At 41.0% G+C, this 22,369-nt stretch overlaps 2 protein-coding genes across 4 annotated transcripts in view; one reads left to right on the top strand and one right to left on the bottom strand.

The window, feature by feature from the left end:
- The first annotated feature begins 1,242 nt into the window (after positions 1 to 1,242).
- On the top strand, positions 1,243 to 5,881 carry rmdn1 (regulator of microtubule dynamics 1). Of its 2 annotated transcripts, XM_074621769.1 has the most exons (10): positions 1,243 to 1,469; positions 2,026 to 2,131; positions 2,549 to 2,633; positions 2,920 to 3,079; positions 3,588 to 3,677; positions 3,765 to 3,820; positions 4,569 to 4,656; positions 4,824 to 4,854; positions 4,992 to 5,125; positions 5,294 to 5,881. In XM_074621769.1, exons 1-10 carry the CDS (start codon positions 1,335 to 1,337, stop codon positions 5,333 to 5,335), a joined length of 927 nt encoding a protein of 308 aa, XP_074477870.1. In that variant the 5' UTR covers positions 1,243 to 1,334; the 3' UTR covers positions 5,336 to 5,881. The 2 variants fall into 2 exon arrangements, with proteins under 2 accessions (XP_074477870.1, XP_074477871.1); XM_074621770.1 differs by lacking the exon at positions 2,026 to 2,131 and having other exon boundaries at positions 1,253 to 1,469.
- A 1,422-nt stretch (positions 5,882 to 7,303) lies between these two features.
- Positions 7,304 to 22,369, bottom strand: part of LOC141760028 (NEDD4-like E3 ubiquitin-protein ligase WWP1) — a 37,567-nt gene continuing 22,501 nt past the window's right edge. For both annotated transcript variants that reach the window (XM_074622645.1, XM_074622646.1), the window contains exons 12-25: positions 19,284 to 19,338; positions 18,911 to 18,995; positions 17,103 to 17,231; positions 16,572 to 16,644; positions 16,391 to 16,462; positions 16,084 to 16,172; positions 15,743 to 15,902; positions 15,186 to 15,319; positions 14,356 to 14,496; positions 14,150 to 14,270; positions 13,868 to 13,972; positions 12,116 to 12,212; positions 11,884 to 11,956; positions 7,304 to 10,390 (exon numbers count right to left, since the gene is read on the bottom strand). In XM_074622645.1, the coding sequence (XP_074478746.1) occupies positions 10,291 to 10,390; positions 11,884 to 11,956; positions 12,116 to 12,212; positions 13,868 to 13,972; positions 14,150 to 14,270; positions 14,356 to 14,496; positions 15,186 to 15,319; positions 15,743 to 15,902; positions 16,084 to 16,172; positions 16,391 to 16,462; positions 16,572 to 16,644; positions 17,103 to 17,231; positions 18,911 to 18,995; positions 19,284 to 19,338 (1,434 nt within the window). In that variant the 3' untranslated portion in view covers positions 7,304 to 10,290. The remainder of the gene's footprint in view (positions 10,391 to 11,883; positions 11,957 to 12,115; positions 12,213 to 13,867; positions 13,973 to 14,149; positions 14,271 to 14,355; positions 14,497 to 15,185; positions 15,320 to 15,742; positions 15,903 to 16,083; positions 16,173 to 16,390; positions 16,463 to 16,571; positions 16,645 to 17,102; positions 17,232 to 18,910; positions 18,996 to 19,283; positions 19,339 to 22,369) is intronic.

Here is a 22,369-nt window from a genome sequence, read left to right as displayed (position 1 = left end):
ATAAAAAAATTTATTTCATTTCATTTCAAAATTTATTTCGAACATGTAGAATACAAAGAACAAAATAAAGAAAAAGACTAATCATACCAACAAGAGGACAGTCAGAAACAAATAGTATTTACATACAATGAAAAGCGTAAGAAAAATAAATTGTCAAACACTTGATGCCTTGATTTACATATTCGAAAAGGAGTGAGAAGAAGTATAAACTTATTTAATCCCACCCCTTCTCCATAAGTCAATTATTAATTATTAACCAGCTTCCTTATTCGGCCATACATATACTCTAATTAAATTTACCTGAATTTGTCTAACTATAATTATTATTTATAATTATTCTAAATATAATTATTACCTTTAATCTGTGTCATACAGAAATATACATTAATTACTGATATAATTATCCTTATCAAAATATAAATTTGTTATCAATCCAGAATACCAATTCATTACTTATAATATAGCTTAATCATATTGACTATTTCATATTTCATATAATGTCCGGTGTTAGCTTAAGGGTTTGATCTGCTCTATGGTATTTCAGTTTCAGTTCAATGTGTGGTGACATGCAATGTGACATACTGAGGTTGTGCTAAACGACGGTCTTAAAGTGGAAAAATAGGAATTAGAAAATATTAAGGATACAACTTCTAGATGTATTGTAAATATGAGTTGCTGTCTTGTAATTGCTTTTCCCCATGTTGTCCATGTATCTGTTTTTATGTTTTTTATTTTTTCCCACTCACAATGTTGTTTGGTTACGATTGCCCAGAAGCCTTTATAGATATTTAAATATATAACCTCCTCACAAACACTAACCATACACCTCCACCCAACACACACACACACACACACACACACACACATTTTTTTTTTTTAATATATTTACTGTATTGTTATTGTTGTTATTATATATATCTTGTCTTTATTGTTTGTTATCACTATTATGTAGTCATATTATTTCTTTATATTAATCTTGTCTCTAGGTGGAGGCTTCAGATAAGCCCAGTGGGTTTTTTGCCTCTTCCTGCACTGTATATTATTATTTTTATTTTTTTTGTTATGTTGTATAGTCTTAAATTGTGCAAAACAAATAAATATGAGTTAAAATGTAACTACACATGTAACAGTTTTAAGGCAAGCTATACAATCAAATTTAACCTAGGTGTTGGTGTTAGTCAAGAGACAAACATCCCAAATTATTGTCCTTTTTGCAACGTTTTGTGTTCGTGCTCTTGAATGTTCCCTGCTCTGTATTTGCTGAGCAGCCTCTCTACTTTAGTTTGAGGTGTGATGGTTAATTCCTGATCAGTGAGCGTTTGGGCTTTGACACAATGGCTGGAATAGTGCTAGGTCGATGTGTCAGCAGGACTTCCCTGTCAGCACTTGGTGGAAAAGGTGTCAGAATCAGAGGGACAAACCTGCACTACTGGACACCTCTAAGAAGGACTGCTGCCACTGCTCTGACTGTAAATAACTATGACTTTTATAATACTCATTGGACTATGTGGTTATCTTTCACTTTTGCATACTACTTTGGCTTCCTCACAGAATTCATACTTTGGAAGAACAATGGTGCCATCGTAAAAGCGTTTGCATAGCCTGTATGTGTATGTAGGTTAAAGGGCAGCAGGGCTTTATTACTGTCAGAGACCAACTTAGACATCCTGCAGCTGTATATCAAGATCTGTCATCACCGTCAATGTATAACAAGTTCAGTGTGATGATGAGGAAGACTGAGTATAATTTAACATACTTTAGTTAAAGTTGAACTGATGATAGTCCAATTCAAACTATGTGCCATGACCTGACACCTCCATGCTGCTTCTCTGGAGGTGTCAGGTTACCTTAGGTCAACTGAGACTGATCATTAAAAATAGTAGCCATCAGCCAGACATTTTCTTTACTAAGAAAACTACTTAAATACTACTTAAATTTTACTTTCACTTTACTTTACTCTGTGAAGTAGTCCCCTGCATATGTTTGCTTATTGTGTCTTTATGTCCCTTCCTTTCTTGTGTACAGGGTGGGAGAGCTGCACTCCTCCTGGGGCTTCCTGCACTATCCTATCTAGGTTATGGAGTTTATCACAGAGTGCAGAGTTCAGCTGTGGTCTACGCTTTGGAAAAAGGTAGTTGGCACACTGCTTAGATGTGAGGAGTCATTAAAGTACATATTTTGGAAAACAAACCTGTGCTGTTATTGGCTGGGGGTTACTGCGGGTTGCTGAAGCCCAGAAGAGTCTCGAACCCAGAAGAAAGTAGAGGCAAAGGGCAGGGTCTCTGTAAATACAGACACCACCACACACTGCTAATGGGTCATAAGTGATGATTGAGAGGGATTATTTTTGTATTAGTCTATACATTGTTTTTTTTTAGGTAATTCTTGCATATTATACCTTTGATAAACACATACTTGAGTTTGTTCACTGAGCACTTTAAGGACAGAGTGAAGGAAAATGAGAAAGACAGAGTTGAGGTTTAGCCTAGTGAATTAGGACCTAAAACCTTTTCTGGCTGATCTTGCTGTTGTGTTTGTGTCTATGCAGGTGAGGTTTTGGAGCAAGCTGACTACCTGTACAGCTGTGCAGAAACAGAGAAGCTGTACCAGCTGCTGCTGCAGTACAAGGACAGGTAAGGACAGAGTTCAATCACACTGTGGCCATAACAACAACCAACTGTTCTCTGTTCTCTTTTCATATTTTCTCCTTCTGTTCTCACGATAAGTTATCGGAATGTACCCTGTATTGGTACATTGTATTATTTATTTGATATTTTTTATCCCTGCTCATTTTTTTTATTGTAAGTTGAGTGCATTGCCCTCTGCCAGAGTGTCTTTTTGTATCCCTAGACAGCACCAAAGTTGAACATTTAATACACATTGTGAGTTCAAGTTGTGATTTTGTTTCCATCCATCCAGCGATGACGCAGAGTTCCTTTGGAGGCTGGCCCGGGCTTCTCGTGACCTGTCCGTCCTGCCCGACATGGAGGCCGAACGGAAGAAGCAGCTGATGTTTGAGGGCTTTGAATATGCAAAGAAAGCGCTGGAGAAGGATGAGAAGTGTTTCGCAGCGCACAAAGTAAGACACTGGTTCTATTGAGGAGGCACTACTGAGAGATAAGTTACCTTGTGAATGAATTAATATTTTATTTTTGTGTGTATTCATTTACATGAGCCATCCCTCATGGATTTATTCAGACACATTAACTAACAGCAAAAAAAAATATACCGGCAGGTTAACCCACCATCATCTAACAGCACTATACATAAATATCAACCAAACATAAACATAAAGTTCCAGGAGATATCCCACAATGGAAAAACAACAAATATACAAACAATACAGAAATCCGAACAAGACATGTTTCCAACCACATAATCTAATCTAATCCAATAATCTGTGTGTCACGATGTCCTTGTCTTTGGGGCTTTTATCATGAGTATCCATGACAACCACAATAAAACAAACAGTTTGCATCCATTTGCACCTGCAGGGTGTTGCCAAGTTCAACAACACATTACGACACAGGGCAGTGTTTTTGAAAAGAGCTTTAAAAGTTGACCAAACGCTTCCTTTCCTGACACAGTGGTATGCAGTATGTCTCAGTGATGTCGGGGAATACGAGGGAGTTAAGGTGAAAATTGGAAATTCCTACATCATCAGGGAACATCTAGAGGTGAGAGGGCATCTGGGTCAATGTCATATTATCATTGTGTCACATTTTAACTGTATTCTGAATTGAAACATGTCGCTTTTTCTCCAGCGAGCCGTTGAGCTCAATCCCAAAGATGCCACTTCGTTACATATTTTGGGCTACTGGTGAGTTTGTTTTTTTACTGTAGCAAACAAAAGGTGTGAAATGTTTTTCTTCAACACAGCTGCTTCAGGGGCATCTGAAAGTTCAGTACACATCAAAATCAAACATGGATATAAACCAGTTTGGCTGGATTGAAACAGTGTGTGCATGAGTCTTAAAGATGCAAATCTGTACCGTGTATTCTTTCAGAGGGGAAATCATATTTTTGCTGTTTTGGAGCAAAAACTGCACTTGTCAATGGTGTTGCACTTCCACTTGTTCACCACTAGAGCTTAGCAGGGTAAAAAATGTGACAGACTACAGTTGTTGCTATTGTGCCAAGTAATTCTATTATATATTATTAGAGCTTTAAGTCACTGTTACAACCTGGCTCAAAGGTTGCAACAAAAATGGGAGACCAGACGAGTTTAAAAATAGTAACAGGCATTTATTTAACAAACTAACAATCAATAACTAAACAAACGTGGAAAGTCAGTAATCAGTGATGTAGGCATGTGTGGGTGTGTGAAAATGTCTGCTGCAAACAAAACCAAAACAGGTGTGCCAGCCAAGGAAGAGAGCCACATCTGTTGAAAGGTAGAGCGCTTTTATCCCAACCACACCAAGCCCAGGTGTGGCTCATCAGCCTGACGACCCTCTCTCCTGCAAAACAAAAGTGAACCAGCAAAAAGACACGGGACACCAAGTGGAGTGGAGGGGTCGTCACAGTCACTAAGGCTTTATTATTCAGGGAAATCTTCTCTCTCTTAGGTGTTTTGCTTTTGCTGAGCTGCCTTGGTATCAACGCAAGTTGGCGGCTGTCATTTTTTCATCACCACCCATGTCCACATATGAGGAGGTGAGGACTGCTCGGTCTATATCGCTCTCTGCCTTTGTTTTTTCTACTAACTGCACACCTGCCTGTTAAAACAGCTTCAGGCTGAAATGACCAGTTATTTGTCACTTCTTAGTTTGAGCTTGGAGAGATGAACAACATCTTCACATGTGTTTTTCTGCTCCTCTCAGGCTTTGGAGTTCTTCCTGAAAGCTGAAGATGGTAAAACACAGTATATCATAAAGTCCCTGAGGCATTTATTAACTGAAAAACTGCTAAACTTGAGTTGGCTGAAGCTTGCAAATGGTTTCTTTAAAGGTTTAAAATGCATTCGACTAACATAGATTTCTGTGTGTCAGTTGATCCCAACTTCTACAGTAAAAACCTGCTAATGCTTGGGAAGACCTACATGGGCATGAAAGACAAAGAGAAAGCACTGCTCTATCTGACCAAAGCTAAAGAGTACCCTGCTCACACACTGGAAGACAAAGAGGTACGTACATTAAGACTACTACCGTTTGATTTACTGTTTTCACAACAACTCAACCCAGATGTAATATAATTCTGTGAGGAAGATGTTGAAAGACCTTAAGGATGCATGAATCGTACGTGCTGGTGTGAACATACTCGGTAGATTTACAGTATATTTGTTCCTTTGCAGGTCCATAAGGAGGCTGTAGACCTCTTGAAGAAACTTGGATGAAGTTATTACCACCGAGTGGAACATGGGGCATTTGCGGACATTCGGACTGTAAATAATTGCTAACAAATGTTTTTTTTCCATCTGCTTGTGTAATTATTAATACAGTAGAACCGTGTTGGATCATTTAGAGTTTTAGTCAAATTAAAACTACAACAGGATCATCGTTTGATATTGAAGTAGTGAACAGGATGGTCTCCGTGTATCTATTCATGCCTGAATCCCCTTTTCACTGACTTTTCTCTGACATCTATCTTGTGTTCTGAAAGCGGAGGAGACGCCACGAAGAGAAATGTGGGACAGTGAAGCATACAACCGATATTATGTATGGGAAAAAGTTGCATGTTGAAAATTACAGTGGTTAAATAAAAAAATTTAACAACTTTCATCACCAAACTTTATCTGTTTAACAATAATTGAAGCACTAGTAGCTGGTTTCTCAAATCAAATGTCAGTTATAATCAAGTATACACATTTACTATGTTTAACCTGGAATGCAGGTTGTTTTGTTTTTTGAGATCAAAATAATAAATCTTGGCCACAAATGCATCTTCAACTTTTTTTTTCCCCAGCATAAGGTGAACTGAGCCGGTTTAATGAGACCATAGTAAACACTAATTGTTACTGCTGTGATTGCAATTGTTATATTACTGTTAAAGGGACTATTTGTAACTTTCAGAAATGCTTCTTAACAGCGACACCTGTGGCCGTGAAATCAACGAAAGTCAGCGTCGGGCTCGCGCTTGCTCGCTCTCAATATACCTGAACGAGCATCACTCAAAACAGTGAGGCGACACACGTCAACTAAAACCACAATATCACTCTATATTTCAGCTGCTTGGCAGTAATGTTAGCTGACCAGACGGTCTCTCCATGAACATGATTTAGATCTGATCCTAGTGTTGGCTTTTCCTGCCTAAGTGCAGGCTGATGCAGCGGAGCTCTGCAGCCATTCTCCTCTGCTCTCTCCTCCCGCAGTCGGAGAGAGCAGAGGAGACACCGGCACCCGGTCGGTAACGAGAAGCCTACGTAAATCTCTGTAGAGCTCTGTCACTTCACAAGACACGGAAAACCTCTGTTGGTCTGGAGGAGCTGCAGCAGTTATTTCTGCACAAACGTCCCCTGTACATTCACTAGATATTCTCAGAGCTAAACTAACTCTTCTGCAGTGTGGAGTGAGCGCGCGTTCACGTCTGGAGGTGGAGCGAGCTGAGCTGTCTGAGTGAAGGAGAGCAGGCAGAGGAGGAGGGTACAGCGGCTACACACGAACGCGCATATGCGAGCGCGCATGTGTGACGACCCGCTACATTTATGCGCGTACAAAGTTACAAATAGTCCCTTTAACAGTTAACTCAGAAGTGGTTTTGTGTGGTTAATCTTCAACACATTCTCCACGACACTAAAGCAAGGCCAACGGTTTTGCCCTTTTTTGAAAAATTTCAGAAATTTGAGGCACCCTGGATTTCTAACCCCCAAAAGACACAACTAGACCACACTGTCACCATCATACCACATTTTAAGTTCCTAAGTTAAATAGTTTTGGAATTCTGCTCCAGAAAAGCAAGTATGACACGCTAATGGACGGACAGACGGACGGACATGCGGAACGCTATATACCCCCGACTATGTTGTCGCGGGGGTATAATAATAATAAATGTGTATATTAGTTAAAGTCTGCAGCTATCACACAATATCACAGCTTTTATTGACATTACCGTCACACACACTGACTGAACTACAAATAAATTCAAACCAGCTGTAAAGATGGTCAGATACATTTATTAAATATGGTTCTTTCCACAGGCAAGATCCAATCAAAACAAAGGATAAATCAAGAGTACATTGTTTTATTTTTCTTTAAGAACAGAATAAAAATCGCCAACAGTTTTGTTGTGAATCCTGAGCAGAAGGCCTCTCATCCCCCGATAATCACACAACAAAAAAAGAAAAGAAAGAAAGCATGGTCATGGAGGGGGTTTATTCACTTATTTATTTGTATCTCATAAATCCATCTCTCTTCATTAAAATGGGTGAAAGCAGATTAAAAATGAATCTTCTATACACATCGTCTCCAGTAAAGGGGCATTCTGTACAGTGTAGTTGGTGTTTACAGTGTGTATCTACACGCGATATGTTACAGTTTGGATGCGTTTCAGACGGCCTAAACCGCAGTCAGCACAGTAATAAGTTCCCTGCTGCATCATCACGTACTGAAATGATGGACAGTACTGTGAATCAGCTTTGCTTTGAGAGAATACACCTGTCCAGGTGATACTTCATCTTGGTACTGGCTACAATGAAGGCAACCCGAAACGTCCCATCTATTTCTGATAAGAACAAAAGGCATCACAGATTTCCATCAATGGAGCGGCGGCTCTGTGTAATTAATTATAATATTTAAGTACTTTATTTACTTTCATTATCTTTATACAATGAATATTCACATACACAGTTGATTTTCTTTGATTACAGGTTTCTGTTCAAAAGGAAGCACAGAGTTATGCAGTATGGACTTCTCTTAAAAGTCGGCTCCTTTTGCTACAGTAAATGTTTTTCTTCATACTGTCGTCCCTCCTTCCAGCTCTTCCACAGGGACAGCTGAATACATGTTATATACATGACTGATAACTAGAAAAAGTCTAAAGCAGCTTGCTGCTGTTTGCAGTGGTCTGAAATAAACACGATGCTAGAGGAAACGAGGAGAATGGCCTGCCACTGCCATAGCTGCGTTTAGACCACTGACTGAAAGAATAAGCACCAGAGTTTAGAAACAATGGAGTTAGACGGAACATTTTGAAAAACAGAGGACATGTCCCCTGAAGCATTAAACGGAAAGAAAGGACACGGGGAAAGTGGGGGGTGCAAAAACAAAAACGCACAACATAGAGCACTGCAATGCTGTGTCAGTCTCCAAGCAGGCCTTCGGCTGCGGAGGAGTTAGCTGTGGAAGGTTTCCACACGTTATTTGGTCTGTGGCACTTTAGTGTCTCATTAACTCATTACGTTTTATAATCATTATTTGTGTGTGGAAGGCTAGTTTTCATTTTTTCCGCAACTTAACTGATTCACACACACACACACACACATCTTTATTAAACTAAGGCTATCTCACCTCAGCACAAAACCTGAGAATGAGATTGAACATGGGTTGAATAAATTAAATTGGATGATCTCAGGAAAGAGGGCTCAGCACTATGGCTTGAAGGTTATTTTGTGTAGCTTATCTGCAGTCACGCTATTGACTGCACAGCCAAATAGCAGATACACACTGCTATGGTACAATACCATACAGGTTAATGACCCACTAAATACTTTCAGAAGTCCCAGATTTTTTAGTTGACCCATCAGCCCCTCAAAAAATTAGTTTAATGCTTATTTTATTTTACCTGGCCAGTTTAAAGTCTGTGCTGCCTGCATGCAATATTTATATAAGTTGCTTTCAAGTCATTCAAGACATGAAATTTGATACGTTTTTTTAGAACTTTAAAAAGGACATTTACTGCCATGATGATGACATTTTTGCAATAATGCTAGGATTTTTATGCCGCATCGGCTTCAGTTGTAATCAGTTAATAGTTGGTAATAAGTGAGAAGCTGTACGAATGTACATTCATTTGAAAGAGATGTCCTTTGGACCCTATTACAACACAAGATGGCCAGATATCATATACTGTCTCAGATTTTAATGATTAAAATGTCAGGTTTCATTTGGTATGCATCATGTTACAGTGATAATGTTTATGGCAAAATGCACTGTAGCAGTATTTGTCTACAACAGAGGGGTTTAAGTAAATGTGATCTTCAAGTTATCAAATAAGCATAATCATGTCTGTTGCTCTGTAAATCACAGTGGCTTCATAGGACTTGAGACACTTTTCAGTCCTAGATCAAAACTCAAAAGAGGCAAAAGATAAATCAGCCACGACCCATTGAGCCGGAGTCGGTTTTTTGTCTCTTTTGTTGTGACAATTTTCCAAACAGCTCAGTCTTTACATGAAAACGGTGAGTGTGTCATCCTGGTGTGTATCTTACTTGCCACCTGAAGCAGTGGGCTGCAGTCTAGGTGGCCAGGAACAGATCCAGTGTCCAATCAGAACTGTGAACCACAGTCTCCACAGCCACCACACACACAATTCACCCTTTTACTTCGATTTAGAATATTTTCCTTGAATCCCCACATTCCTTTTGATATAGTAGCCTTTCTCCACAAAGTATTTTTCTTATCTCGTGTCTTCATCCGAGGGAGGACCTGATGGTGCTTCTTACTCTGGGCTGGTGTCCAGAATCTCAATGAGGGAAAAACTGTATGAGAGGGTTATTCTCTGCTTCAGATCAGTCCATCCTGAAAACTTTTCCTTTGCGATGATAATGGTAAAAAAGCTCATTAAGAGACAGAGCGTCCATGCTAAAATGCCTTTGTGTGTGTATAGTATAGGTGGTGGTAGAGGGTGATCACAGCAGTCTTCTCATCTTTAGAGGCAGCCATGCAAGCACGCAAAAAATTGCAACAATTACTATGAGTCCAACGGGGGAAAAAAAAAATTCAGGCACCTGACCCCAATACTACTCTTGCCATTTAGAAGCTCTATAGAACTAGAGCTTTAAAAGAAGATTGCGCTTCAACTATAAAATCCTCTCAAAAACACTTTCAGTCTCTTTTAAAAAGCCAGTCAGCAGTGGGGAGGAAATTAAAAAAAATATCCATGATTTCTGTTTTGAAACAGAGGAGCAAAAATGCTGAAATGCTTGCATATTTCATGATGGGGTATCATATAATATTTAAGGGCTGGGGAACGGGATTGCTGCAAAAATGATGCTGCAAATTAAGATTTGGTTTAAAATGACAAAATAGCTTATATACATTGGTGGTTATCTTGTGCAATTCTTTTTTAGTTTGTTTTACTTGGCTGAATAAACAGCGATGGGGGAGGGAGAGAAATACCAGAGGACTGCTCCCTCTATTCTTGGCCAAATCCTTCTGTTTCCTCGATGGCAAAGAGCAGCTTCTCTTTCAGCTGTTCGAAGCTCTTGTAAGGAGGCAAGTCCAGACGGTTGAAACTGAAAAGACAAAGAGGGAGGATGAAAGATCCGTACTCAGGGTCAGATACTTAATAAAACATTAATTGGTTCTAAACAGTGTTCCCATACACCGATTACATATTAACCCAGGGATATTAAGGGAATAGTTCAGATGGGGTTGTATGAGGTAAAAGTCAGTGTTTTGCCTATAGTAGATGAACTGCCAAGCTCTGGAACTCACTCCCCAATCTCATCAGAGACTCCGATTCCCTCACCACATTCCAGTCCCGCCTCAAAACACATCTTTTCTCATCTGCTTACCCGTAGCCCCCTCCCTCCTCCTACCCATCAGTCCGTGTGTATGTATGTGATTGTGCCTGTGTATGTCGCTTTTTGTCGTTCGTCTCCTGTCTGTCTCACACCGTTTTCCCCCCGACTATGTTAAAGCGTCTTTGAGATTACTAAAAAGCGCTATATAAATCTAATATATTATTATTATTATATTATTATTATTATATTATTATTAACTGCATTTATATCTTATCCCTACTAGGGCTGCTGTGGCTCAGAGGGTAGAGCAGGCCGTCCATCAATCGGAAGATCTGTGGTTCGATCCCCTCTGGGTCACATGTTGATGTGTCCTTGAGCAAGACACTTAACCCCAAATTGCTCCCGAAGGCATAGCCATCGGTGTGTGAATCGGTGTTTGAATGAGTATTTAGAATAGATCCTGATGGGCAAAGTTGGCACCTTGCATGTCAGCCTCTGCCATCAGTGTATGAATGTGTGTGTGAATGGTGAATGCTGACATGTAGTGTAAAGCGCGTTGAGTGGTCGGAAGACTAGAAAGGCGCTGTATAAATGCTTGTCCATTTACCATCAATTTACCATCTGCTATCTCCAAAGCCACCAGACTCCACTGACAAAATCTGTAATTTTACCCCACAGAACACGGGAGTTGCTGGTCTACCGCTGCCTCGATCGGTTAGTTAGTTTGTGTTATTGTGTGACTTTGGTGAATCTGAACTAACCCTTTAAAACACCAAAGTTCTGATAAAATTACTGTTTTTGTCAAAGGAGTGGCTGGTGGCTTTGAAGAGAGCATAGATAACAGCTTCAGTTCTCTGTTGGAAAGGGCTGTCTGACGGCAAAGTAATGGGGTGAAAATATTTTAAAATATAGTATACACTTATATAGATTTTTTAGGTGGCTAAAATACGTCCACAGCAGTACATTGCTTTGCTACTGTGCAGGGTACCATGGATAAGTACCTCATACAAACCCACTTCAAAAAATCCAAACTATCCCTTTTTAAGTAAATTGCAGCTGCTGTGATTCACTTTTCTGCCAAACTCATTGAACCAGTGGCAGTCACTGGAATACATCGGCAAAACGGAGAGAGAATCCGGAGTAAAACATCACGCAAGTCACAGTATATCACAGTAAATCCCTGTGAATAGCAATATACTGGGCAAAACTCTATGCCAGGGAGGAATGAATCCCCTGAATCAGAGGTAGAGCACTCCACTCACCATGTGTGGCTCCGAGGAAGCCACGTGTCCTTCCCCACCTTCTCAATGCAGAACTTCTGGGGCCCGTTACTTCCTGCAATGCAAAAGAAGATGAGGAGTGAGAACACTGTAAAAAAGAAAATGACACATGTGCATGGTATGCATCTGTAGCTCTTCTGTAGGTGTCTGAACGATTACGTCGGAAATGTGTTACTCTTTGCTCTGTGTGTCTGTCTGTCTGTCTGTCACTGACCCATGAGTTCAGCGAAGCCGCCCAGAGGAAGCCTGCAGGTTCCAGTGACAAACTGCATGAGCCGCAGTCGCACTTCGTTGTCCACTTCTTTCACCAGCTGCAGGGGAAGAAGTGAAAACACACAAACTCACGCTCATCAGTGACCACACACACTACTGACTAGACAGGCTGTCAACCATCAGATGTTATCACACATTTCAAATATAACATGTACTCAAAAGAAATGTCATCTGTAAGCTTTGCCACGATTAATGTGCAACGCTCTGTGGAATATTCTGCTCTTTTCCATTATAAACAGTAGTTGGTAAAGAATATAGAAACACGGTCTGTGTTTGTGTCAGCGCTAATTTCGTTATCAAAAACCATAACGAAATATGTTTGTCAATTGCCCTTTTTTCCATGACTAAGATGAGACGATGACGAGACGGCACTAACGTCATTAAAGAGGACCTATTATGCTTATTTTCAGATGCATACTGTACATGTATTTTGGGTTTCTACTAGAACATGTTTGCATGCTTTAATGTTCAAAAATTGCTATATTTTTCTCATACTGGCTGTGCTGCAGCACCTCTTTTTACCCTCTGTCTGAAACGCTCTGTTTGAGCTCCTGCCCCCTCACTCCCGAAAAGCCCAATCTGTTTCGATTGGTCAGTTGACCCACTCTGATGTGATTGGTCAACCAAACCAAACTCTTCGGACTACGCTCCAGCTCCGCTCTAACTAGCTTTGTTTGAGGGCTTGCCAAACTAGCCGTTATGCAAATCTGTTACTTGGTGACATCACCACGTTACGGAAGACAAGGCAGAACTACAATCAGGGCATTTCAGGCAGTTCCGGAGCAGTGTTTCTGTGTGGGGGATAGTAACTCCTTTTGGCGTGGACTTTGTGCTTTGTAACTTTGCAGGCCTTTTACATGCACAAAAAACTATATAACACACTAAAGGGAAAAAGCACAAAAGTCCCCTTTAAACACCAACAGTGACAATATCAAACATGCAATATTGCTGATGAAAAAATACAAGACTAATATGTAGTATAAAGAATAAAAACCTTTTCCAAAATCTCTCTTTATTTTCATTACCTTCTCTTCCCCTCTCTCAGTCACTTACTCTGTCACACACACGCACACATCGCGTTGCGGCGGCGCTCAGTCTGTCTCTCTTTGTTGTCTGTCCTTGTCTCAGTCCTCAGTCCTGACAATTGTGCTACTATAATGCATAAAGTTGGCAGTTTTTTGGGTTGGGTCAGGTTCAGGTGGTTGATTAACGCATATTTTTGTATTTAGGGCGGTGCGGATTGGCTCTCATAACGGGCCCGTGGGTGCTACTGAACCGTGCATCATTAATGAACACAGTCAGAACTCGGAGAAACTGCAAAGCTTAATCATTCATCCTGTGTTTTTCATCAGATAATGTTGATAAAATCTTATGTGAAATAAATTTGACTAAAATGACAAATTTATTGTTTTTGGCTGACTGATGTGTTCAATATAATCTGATGACTAAAAATTGACATTTGACAGGACTAAGACTAAATTATAGCTGACAAAATTGAGAGAAAACACTTTGACTAAAAGTAATGACTAAAATTTGACTAAATGTAATGACTTTTCGTCAACGAAAACTAAACTAAAACTATGAAGGATAAAAATGACTAAAATATCACTAAAGCTAATAAGCATTTTTGTCTAAAGACTAAGACTAAATCTAAAAGAGCTGACAAAATGAACATTGGTTTGTGTGACTGTACCTGCCAGAACCAGATGATTTGTTTGCTGTTCCTTGTGTAGTGACGGTATACTGTGTTCCTCTGCCAGTCCTGGAGGTCTACCTCCTGCATGCCACACAACATCACCTAGATCAAACACACACATACAAGTACATAAATGACACATATAACACAAAGCAAATGAACAGAGGTAGAGGGATAATGATTTTCTACACACTAGAAACATGACAGCACAAGTCATTAACAGCACCAAATAGGACAGAGCTTGTTATTGCATTACCAGCACAAGGCTATGCTGCTCACCTCAAGCTCCTTTTCATCAAAGTACTGGAGCCACTGAAGTGGAACCACCTCGTTGAAGCCGTCCAGGAAAGCTTTGGTCTGACCTTCTACCCCGCGGGAGAACCTCCACTCTGCCATTAGACTGCAAGTCGGACAGTAAAATGTAAGTTTAACAAATACAAATAGATATAGTTGGCATTTATGATGAAACAGCAGTTATACTGAACCTGATATACTCCTCCTTGTTCTCCTCAGTGACTAGAACATTGGCGCCATCAGGTTTGAGGTCATGAGAAGTGATCTTCCCCAGGATCTCCATGTCCACTGAGAAGTACATCTCCAGACCACACTCTTCAATGTTGTTGTCCCTGAAGAGAGATGAGATTGTGTTGATGCCACAGCATAATCAAGGGTGAACAGCTCATTATTGCAAAAAGAACCAAACAAAGATATCTAGGCTCCTCTGATATATATATGAATGTGATAGCTCATTGATTGTGTACTTTGGACTTGTTATTGTGCATCAACAGTGCTAAACAGACCAACAAGGGAAAAATCTTAAAGTTAATTCCGGTGTCATACTGTGTGCTTCACTGTCCCCTTTTATCTTCTCTAGTGATCACACACAGCTCAGGACAAAATACTGCAGTTGGTACCAAGTATTAGTTGAAACTGCAAGTGGAACGGACTGAGACCAACCTTAATCTCTGTGCGCTAGTTTGGCCCCCTCCAGAGTTCAATAAAATCATTTACAGTATATCCGGTTAAATAAACCAATGGAACCAATAGTGCGCACACACGAGTGGGGTCAAGGGACCTTGGGAGATTACTCCAACAAAGAAGAAAGTCACGAGATGATCCATTTAAGAATGAGTGACTCTTTAATCAAAGCCTCCACTCAATCACATCAACAATTAAAAAACCTTTTCACTTTCAAATGCTTGACAGTAATGTGATCATTAAAATTCAAGCATGCGCATGTTAATTTTCCTGCCATGCTCCCTCTTGTCAGATTAATACACATATAAAGGCTGTCTAGACCAAAGACACAAATTACCTGATCCATATAAGTGAGTTGTAGAACTCCGGGTCGATGGACTCCAGGTCTTTGAGTATCAGCTTCTTGTTCAGCATGCGTTTGTAGAAAGGCAGAGAGAAGCCTGTATCGATGAACTTGCCGTGGAAAAGTGCCTGTAGCAAGAGATAAATAAAAACAAAAAAAAATTCTTTTTACTGTGCTGGTCAATCTGAAAATACAGTATCAATGGTGACCTATCAATCACATGACAAATTCATGTATTATATAGAAGGAAAACAGAAACAGCCCCAGACACCACGCTGGTGAAGGCGACAAAGCCGAAAGCGAGAGGAGTCTTGCTATGTGTTTGACAATCTTAAAATATGAACACATACAGATTGTGCACAGTCTGCATTTATGTTTGTAACCAAATAAACCTTAACTTTTTTTGTTTCAACATGTTTTTATGAATTAATGTTTGACATTTATACGTCAAATATGTTGACAAAAATAACCAGCTTGTCTCAGTTCTTATGGTTTTGCGTAGATGTTATCAGGATTGTTTGCATGCGTGTGTGGGCAGCATGTGAACTTGCCATTGCAATGAAGCGGCCTATGAAGCAGAAGTAGGAGAGGTGGTCCGGGTTGATGGCAGAGGCCGGGTTGATCTGCAGACAATAGTTGCTCTTGCCGGCATACTCGAACAGACAGTACATGGGGTTCAGCACTTCATGGGACAACAAGAAGAACCACTCTCTGCAAAGTGACAAGAGGAGAGACAGAGGAAAAGAGAGAGGACGAAGAGTGTAGGTGGGGAAAGAGAGGGGGGGAGACAAGAGTTGCACATGATCAATTGCTGCTTACATTTCAGAAGAAGCTAAGAAGTTAACATTTTTTAATTAAATTAACTTAATACTATTTCTATTGTCTATATTACCTGGCTAAGCCACCATAGTCTAGACCCTCCTCGCCTCTGAAGATGACGTAGAGTCTCCTCCTCAAGTCATAAGGCTTCAGGGCCATAATCTAATAAACAGAAAACACATGTCAGCTAAAATACATCAGCAAAGGACATAGGCACAGTTGGCATGCATTTATTGTATGTACAGTATAGCAGAGGAAAAATCCATTATAAAACATGCTTGCAGGCTGTGATGCGTCACTGCACATGAAATTCACTCCTGTATGTGCTGTATAGAATTGGTTTAAACTGGAACCGGACAGTGGTAGAAGGACCCACTTACTTGCTGGAAAGAGTCTTCAAACAACGTCTGTCTGGAGACGGTGATCTTCACATGGCTAGGGAGAGCATTGGACTGAGCAAACACAGGAAAAAAACATTAAAGCATTTGGATGGGAAAAAGAAGATTAAGGTGAGTGACTGAAAGCAAGAAAGTGATGGAGTAAGAGAAAGAAAACACCTACCTGGCACAAGTAGCGGAAATGGGCAAGCTTCCATCGAAAGCTGCGCTCATAAGCAATCTGAGGGCCTTTGGTGCTGAGAAAAAACAAAAACATTTAAAAAGGTCAAAACTTAGTATGAGCTGATAGACACCATGCTATGGATTCTAAAGGGGTCAACAGATGAATCTTCACCATATAATGTAGAACATATGTTGTACATGTGAAATACGCTCTGGTGTGGTCCCATGAAGTTAAAATTTAGAAATATTTCCTGGCTTTGAACTGAACGTGAAATAGAACCCTTGAAATCAAATATCAGTGGGAACCATTTTTTTCAGAATCTTTAACTTTCTTGAGCTGTATGTACAAAAGCAAAACATGACTCCATCTGGTCCTTGTAAAGTGTTCTCTTTAACTATGCAAGTTCCCATAGCTGCAGCTCTTCAGGCTACTGGCAAAACACAGATTCTAGCATGGCTTTCTGTAACATGTAATGTAATACAGTACAGTAGATCACATGAACAAGTCAATTATTTAAAAATGTGCTCTTACACAGAGGACTTTCCGGTGCGAGGGTCACTGAAAGTGGTGGTTCGGGTGTTGTGATCCACAAAGTAGCGAACCCCTTCCCTTGTGTACCGGATCTCCCAACCTTCAGGGAGAGGATCCTCATTCTGTAGCCTGCACACACACGGACCAATTATATACATGGACTGATAAATGCTGACAGGCCAGCGACACTTAAAGCTACTACTTCATAAAACATTCCCTCAGGATAATGTGTGAAAATAACATAATGTTAATATTTCCTTAAAATTGAATGTGGGCAAATCCAAAACAATCACGTCGGTACTACCGAGTACCGATTCAGGTTAAATCAATCGATGCCAAATTCCGGCACCTCAGAGCACATTTGGGTGAAAGTTATATCCTCTTATAATGACATTGTACAACAGGATGTAGCAGCTTTCAAACAAATTCAACAACAGGTTAATTGTGTTATCATCATAGACAGATGGCGGGATAATGGTACTGATGACGGATGGGCAAATAAGTTAAATTTGCTTTGATGATCTTTTCCTGTAGATCATAACCTGCTGTATGTTAAAAAAATATTACAGTACAAACATTAGTTTCAACAATTCTAAGGCCTCGATAAGACAGAGCGCTTTTTAGCAGCCTGGGTGGCTTTTTGGAATTGTTTTCAATGAGATTGAAGCATTTTGCTCACTGATTTTGCGTTGCTGTGTGCCTCGCAATTTTCTGCTCTGTGTGCCTCGCGTTTTTGCAGGAGCGCCCTGAACGCCTTGAGTTGAGAAAACTTCAACTCAGAGCAGAAAAACGTCAAAAGGTCATTAGCATTTTTTTCTCATTGTGGTAACTGTTGCTGGATACCCAGAGCTATATGACTTTACCAACCGTAGTTACTATGATCTGAACACAAAACAGCAGGCCTGAAGGAAAATTTGTGCGGTACTTGAGATTTCGGGTAAGTTTATGGTACAGTTCGTGGTTTGTTTTAAGCTAACGTTAGCACTCATTTGGTGTTTGCTTTACAACAATCTTTTTTTTTTCTAAAGACGGAGCAAACTGCAAAAAACGTTCTGTGTGATCGGACGTCTTCAACAAAAAAAGGCAGGGCAGTGCACCTCAGGTTTTCAACCTGCAAAACTGGCTATGTGATATGATGCATATCTTGTTTACCGTATATCATGGTGTGTCGCAAGGTATTCTTGACATTCTGTTCAGATATAATAACTATAATTACTCATCTTGGCATACTTTAAACCAGGTCAAAAAAGCAGACGTTTCCTCCCTTCCAGCACACATTCAATGAACTCACTCTACCACAGTTGCTGCCTCAGAATTTTCTTTGCTGAATATTTATTCAACAACTTAATAACATTATAGATTGATTTTAGAGTTATGCCAAAGTTCCTTTGATGTTTATTATCTCAGTGCAAAGGCTTGTATATCCCCAAGTGAGGAGCAGTGAGCTTTTATGGATCAATGATATCTTACTGAGTAAATATTACAACATTTTTATAGAAAGTAGATTGAGATTTCAGACAATACACAGTACATACAGAATATAATTCACGCCCTTTCTAAGAGAGACCAACTTTTATGGTATTAGTAAGAATATCGTAGTGGTCTACAACTAGTCAACACTGGTCTAAGAAACAAATTCTATTTTGGCACACCAGCTTGAGGGACTGCAAACAAGACCAGCAAAATCACTGGTAAACCTCAGAGAGAAGTGTGCAACATCAATGTGGTGCAGGACAGGAAGAAGCCCATTAACTTCTAGATGACTGTGCACATGAAAAATTATGATGTTTAAAAGATCGTTAGCTCACCCTTGTGTTCGGGGGTCTTCCCACTGCGTTGTCTTGGTGTTATGGTTGACAAAGTACACTCGGTCATTGGAGTCCACACGCCTCTCTAGAGTTGATAAAAATGCAGACAGGAAGCTGTAGCTTAATAGACAAAATGGATACTGGACCCAACAATGTGGCAACACATGTCAGATTATCATCAGTGCAACTTAAACAGTATCACAACAAAGTTGTATTTTGGCATGAAAATCGGTACAATGTATATTGATGCATTTCTGTGTTTTTCTTAACAGCAAGAATGGCCGATGTAGCTCTATTTCCCCCTTTAAAGAACAGTGCATACTGACACCGAGTGAAATATGTACAGTATTTAGAAGAAAGAATGTGAACTCACCCCATCCAGGAGGTAGCGGGCCAAGAGGATCATTCTCAGCAGACATCATGGATGCCTGAAAAGGAGGGAAGCACACAGACATCCATTTAAAAAACACGAGGATGACACAAATCTGGTTAAAAAAAAAAAATAATTCCAAATATGTATAAAAAAACATTCAAGAATAAATTAAGAAAAGAAAAACACCACGACGAGTATTGGGGAAATGGGAAAAATTCCAAATGAAAACAAGTTTTGCTATGTTGCTGGCAAGAAGGCCTCTGTGGCTGGTTACTGCTCAACACTTCCCAGCTGTTTGTCTTTTGATTTGTGTTGTAAGCTAATCATCATCAGTGAAGATGACATCACTGCTGAGATCAAAGACTTAGGAGATGGACCCTAAACAAGATAACCAGATTAGGGCAGAGGCTGGGGCGTGCATATTTTAAATTCTGGCAAGGTAAAGTTCTCAATTTAAGGCTAAATGTAAAAAGTCAAGCTGTGTATTAAGTGAGTGGGGTTGCAAAATAAATGCACCCAGAGAAAGTGATGAGATTCATTAGGTGAAGGATGGAAAGAACATAAGTTTCAAGTTACATAATTTGGAACCACCATCAGAAGCTGGGCTTTGATTTCTAAGCCCATCATGATGAAAAGATTGATATTGACTTGTTTACCCTTGTCAATTAGGAGAGGAAAAACACATCTTGGGGGTGAGAAAACAATACAATTAATTTTTCTTTGATTTACTCTACTACTTTACAATGAGGCTAATCATTTTCAAATCATGCTCTGGTGTTTTGGATTTCTGACCTGTCTTTTAACCACATTTAATGCAGTCACTGGTTTCCATTCATTTCACTATGGTATGAAAACATAGACTGTGTATAAGAAGTGGACGTAGTCACTGTAACGTCACGGATTGGTTTGTGGACTGGTTCTATTTCGTTCTTCCTGACTGCCAGAGGCAGTGTTTAACACTGGATGTTATCCATCTCGCGCACGCGCAGGTCGAGTATTTAATATCAACAAAGTCACATGTGACCTGGGATGACGTAGTTTATATAAGCCCACGTCATCATCAGATATGTCCCTTAAATCTTCTCGCGGCAGGTAATCCGCGAATGCAGGTTGAGTAAAAGAGATAAGCCGTTGACTTTTCGCTGGAAGCCCTGCAACCGCATGGTTGGAGCTACGGTTTCGTCCTCCAAGGGCTGCGATTAGTTAATCACGGCTACACTCTAACACTTTAGACGCTGTAACACCGGTGTTTTCGCCGGTTCAATTCAGCGAGGCTAACGACAGGTGAGCTAGGATCACAAGGTGAGTATATCCTCCCGTCGTTAGAGTTTAAGTTACGTTTGTTGATAGGAGTCTGTTTTCGGTCTCCTTTATTGTTTATGGCCGCCGAGCTAAGTGTTTGCGCTACAGTATCGGCGAGCCTCCGTCGGACAACGAGCCCGTTGGGCTGTTGTCGGCTAATTCATTTCCTTTTACAGTGTGTGTTGCTCAGCAGCGAGTGATTTCGCTCGTTAAAGCAGACATCTCCTTTGTTGATAGATAGAGCGACCGCTCCCCAGTAAGTGATTTCGCTTGTGGGTTAACTTATTTTGTGGCTGCTGTTAAAGGGGAAGTTATTATCTTCCCTGTCTTTTGTATAATAACAGTCCTAGTTCAAAGCTAGTGTCTAGTTACTGAGACAGTTTCCTGTTAAGCAACTTGATGTAATTTTTTCTCTCTGTTACTAGAGAGTGCTTTCACTCCAGTGTAACCAATGAGTTGCATAACAAAGTAAACACATTATATAAGTAAGATAAATACATTATTTAATTAAATATGAGAGTATAAAATTCATACTACGAATTATTATAAATATCAGCAGCACCATGTTAGGTGAGCATGTTTGCCGTGCCTGCATGGCTCCACTGCTAGCTACTGATGGCCATGATGAATGCCCCACATGCCTCGGTGTTGTACACCTGAGGGAGGGGCTGTCCGACAGTCAGTGCATGAATTGTAGTTTTATGCCACGGGAGCTGAAGATAGCTCGATTAGCTGAGCTAGAAGAGCAGCTCGAGTGCCAGTTGCCCCTATCGGGTGTACCTTCACGGAGTGGGCGGAGACGCGCCCCACCTGAGGGGGCCCCACCTACAAAAAAGGCACGGAAAGTGGACTGTTTGGCAACTAAGGTCGACACGCTAACATCAGAGTTTGCTGAGATTAAAGCGCTGCTCCTTAACCTTCAGCCAGGCAGGGTGAACGCAACCCAGCCTACCCCACCGGGATGGGATGAGGATGCCCTGTCTACGAGGGCTTCCTGTAGCCAGTTCTGTGAGGACCGGCCTGGACAGGGAGAGCTAGTAGCCTCCTCCCACGCTTCTGACACCTGTTCCCAGCAGTCAGGAAGTGGGTCCAGGGCAGGCTCAGAGTCTGCTCCAGCGACAGTTAAGCCAGTGGTCCGTATGGCTCTGGCACGCTTAGGCGTGGATGAGGCCCCGACTGCGGGCACCTCATCCAGTGCATTTTTTAGGTGGGCCCCGCCCCTGGCGGGTTTCTCTGTTCCACCCTCCCAGCCATACATTGAGGAGCTCCACAAATGCTGGCCAGACCCGAAATCGCTTTCCCACCACACCACTGACGGCAGGGCCTTAGCTTCAATGCAGAACGCTGACACTTACGGACTGGGTAAGATGCCAGCAGTGGAGCCATCTATTGCCGCCCTTATTGTGTCTCCCAATGAGGTCTTGAGGCCTGATGCTCGCTGTCCCAGGCCCCAGTGTCGCATCACAGACGACTTTCTAGTCAAGGCTTATGAAACAGCGGCACGCATGGGCCGTCTTGGAAACTCTCTTTCCCACCTGATACTATCCTTGTCCCAGTCCCTGCAAACTGCTGGCGTGGATGCTTCCGTCCAGAGCCTCAGTGATGCATCCCTGCAGGCGTTCGGTCTTATCACAAGGGAGCTTGGCAGACTACTGTCGACCCCTTACGCTGACTCGCCGGCAGGTATGGCTGGCCCAATCTCCGCTTTCGGAGCCGGGCCGGAGGGCCCTCCGCACTCTCCCCGTGGTTCCGGGGGAGCTGTTTGGCCCAGCAGCACAGCAGGC

This window comes from Sebastes fasciatus, chromosome 21, assembly GCF_043250625.1.
Source record: "Sebastes fasciatus isolate fSebFas1 chromosome 21, fSebFas1.pri, whole genome shotgun sequence".
Lineage (NCBI taxonomy): Eukaryota > Metazoa > Chordata > Actinopteri > Perciformes > Sebastidae > Sebastes > Sebastes fasciatus.
Note: the sequence above shows the minus strand (reverse complement) of the source record. Positions and strands in the feature narration are given on the sequence as shown.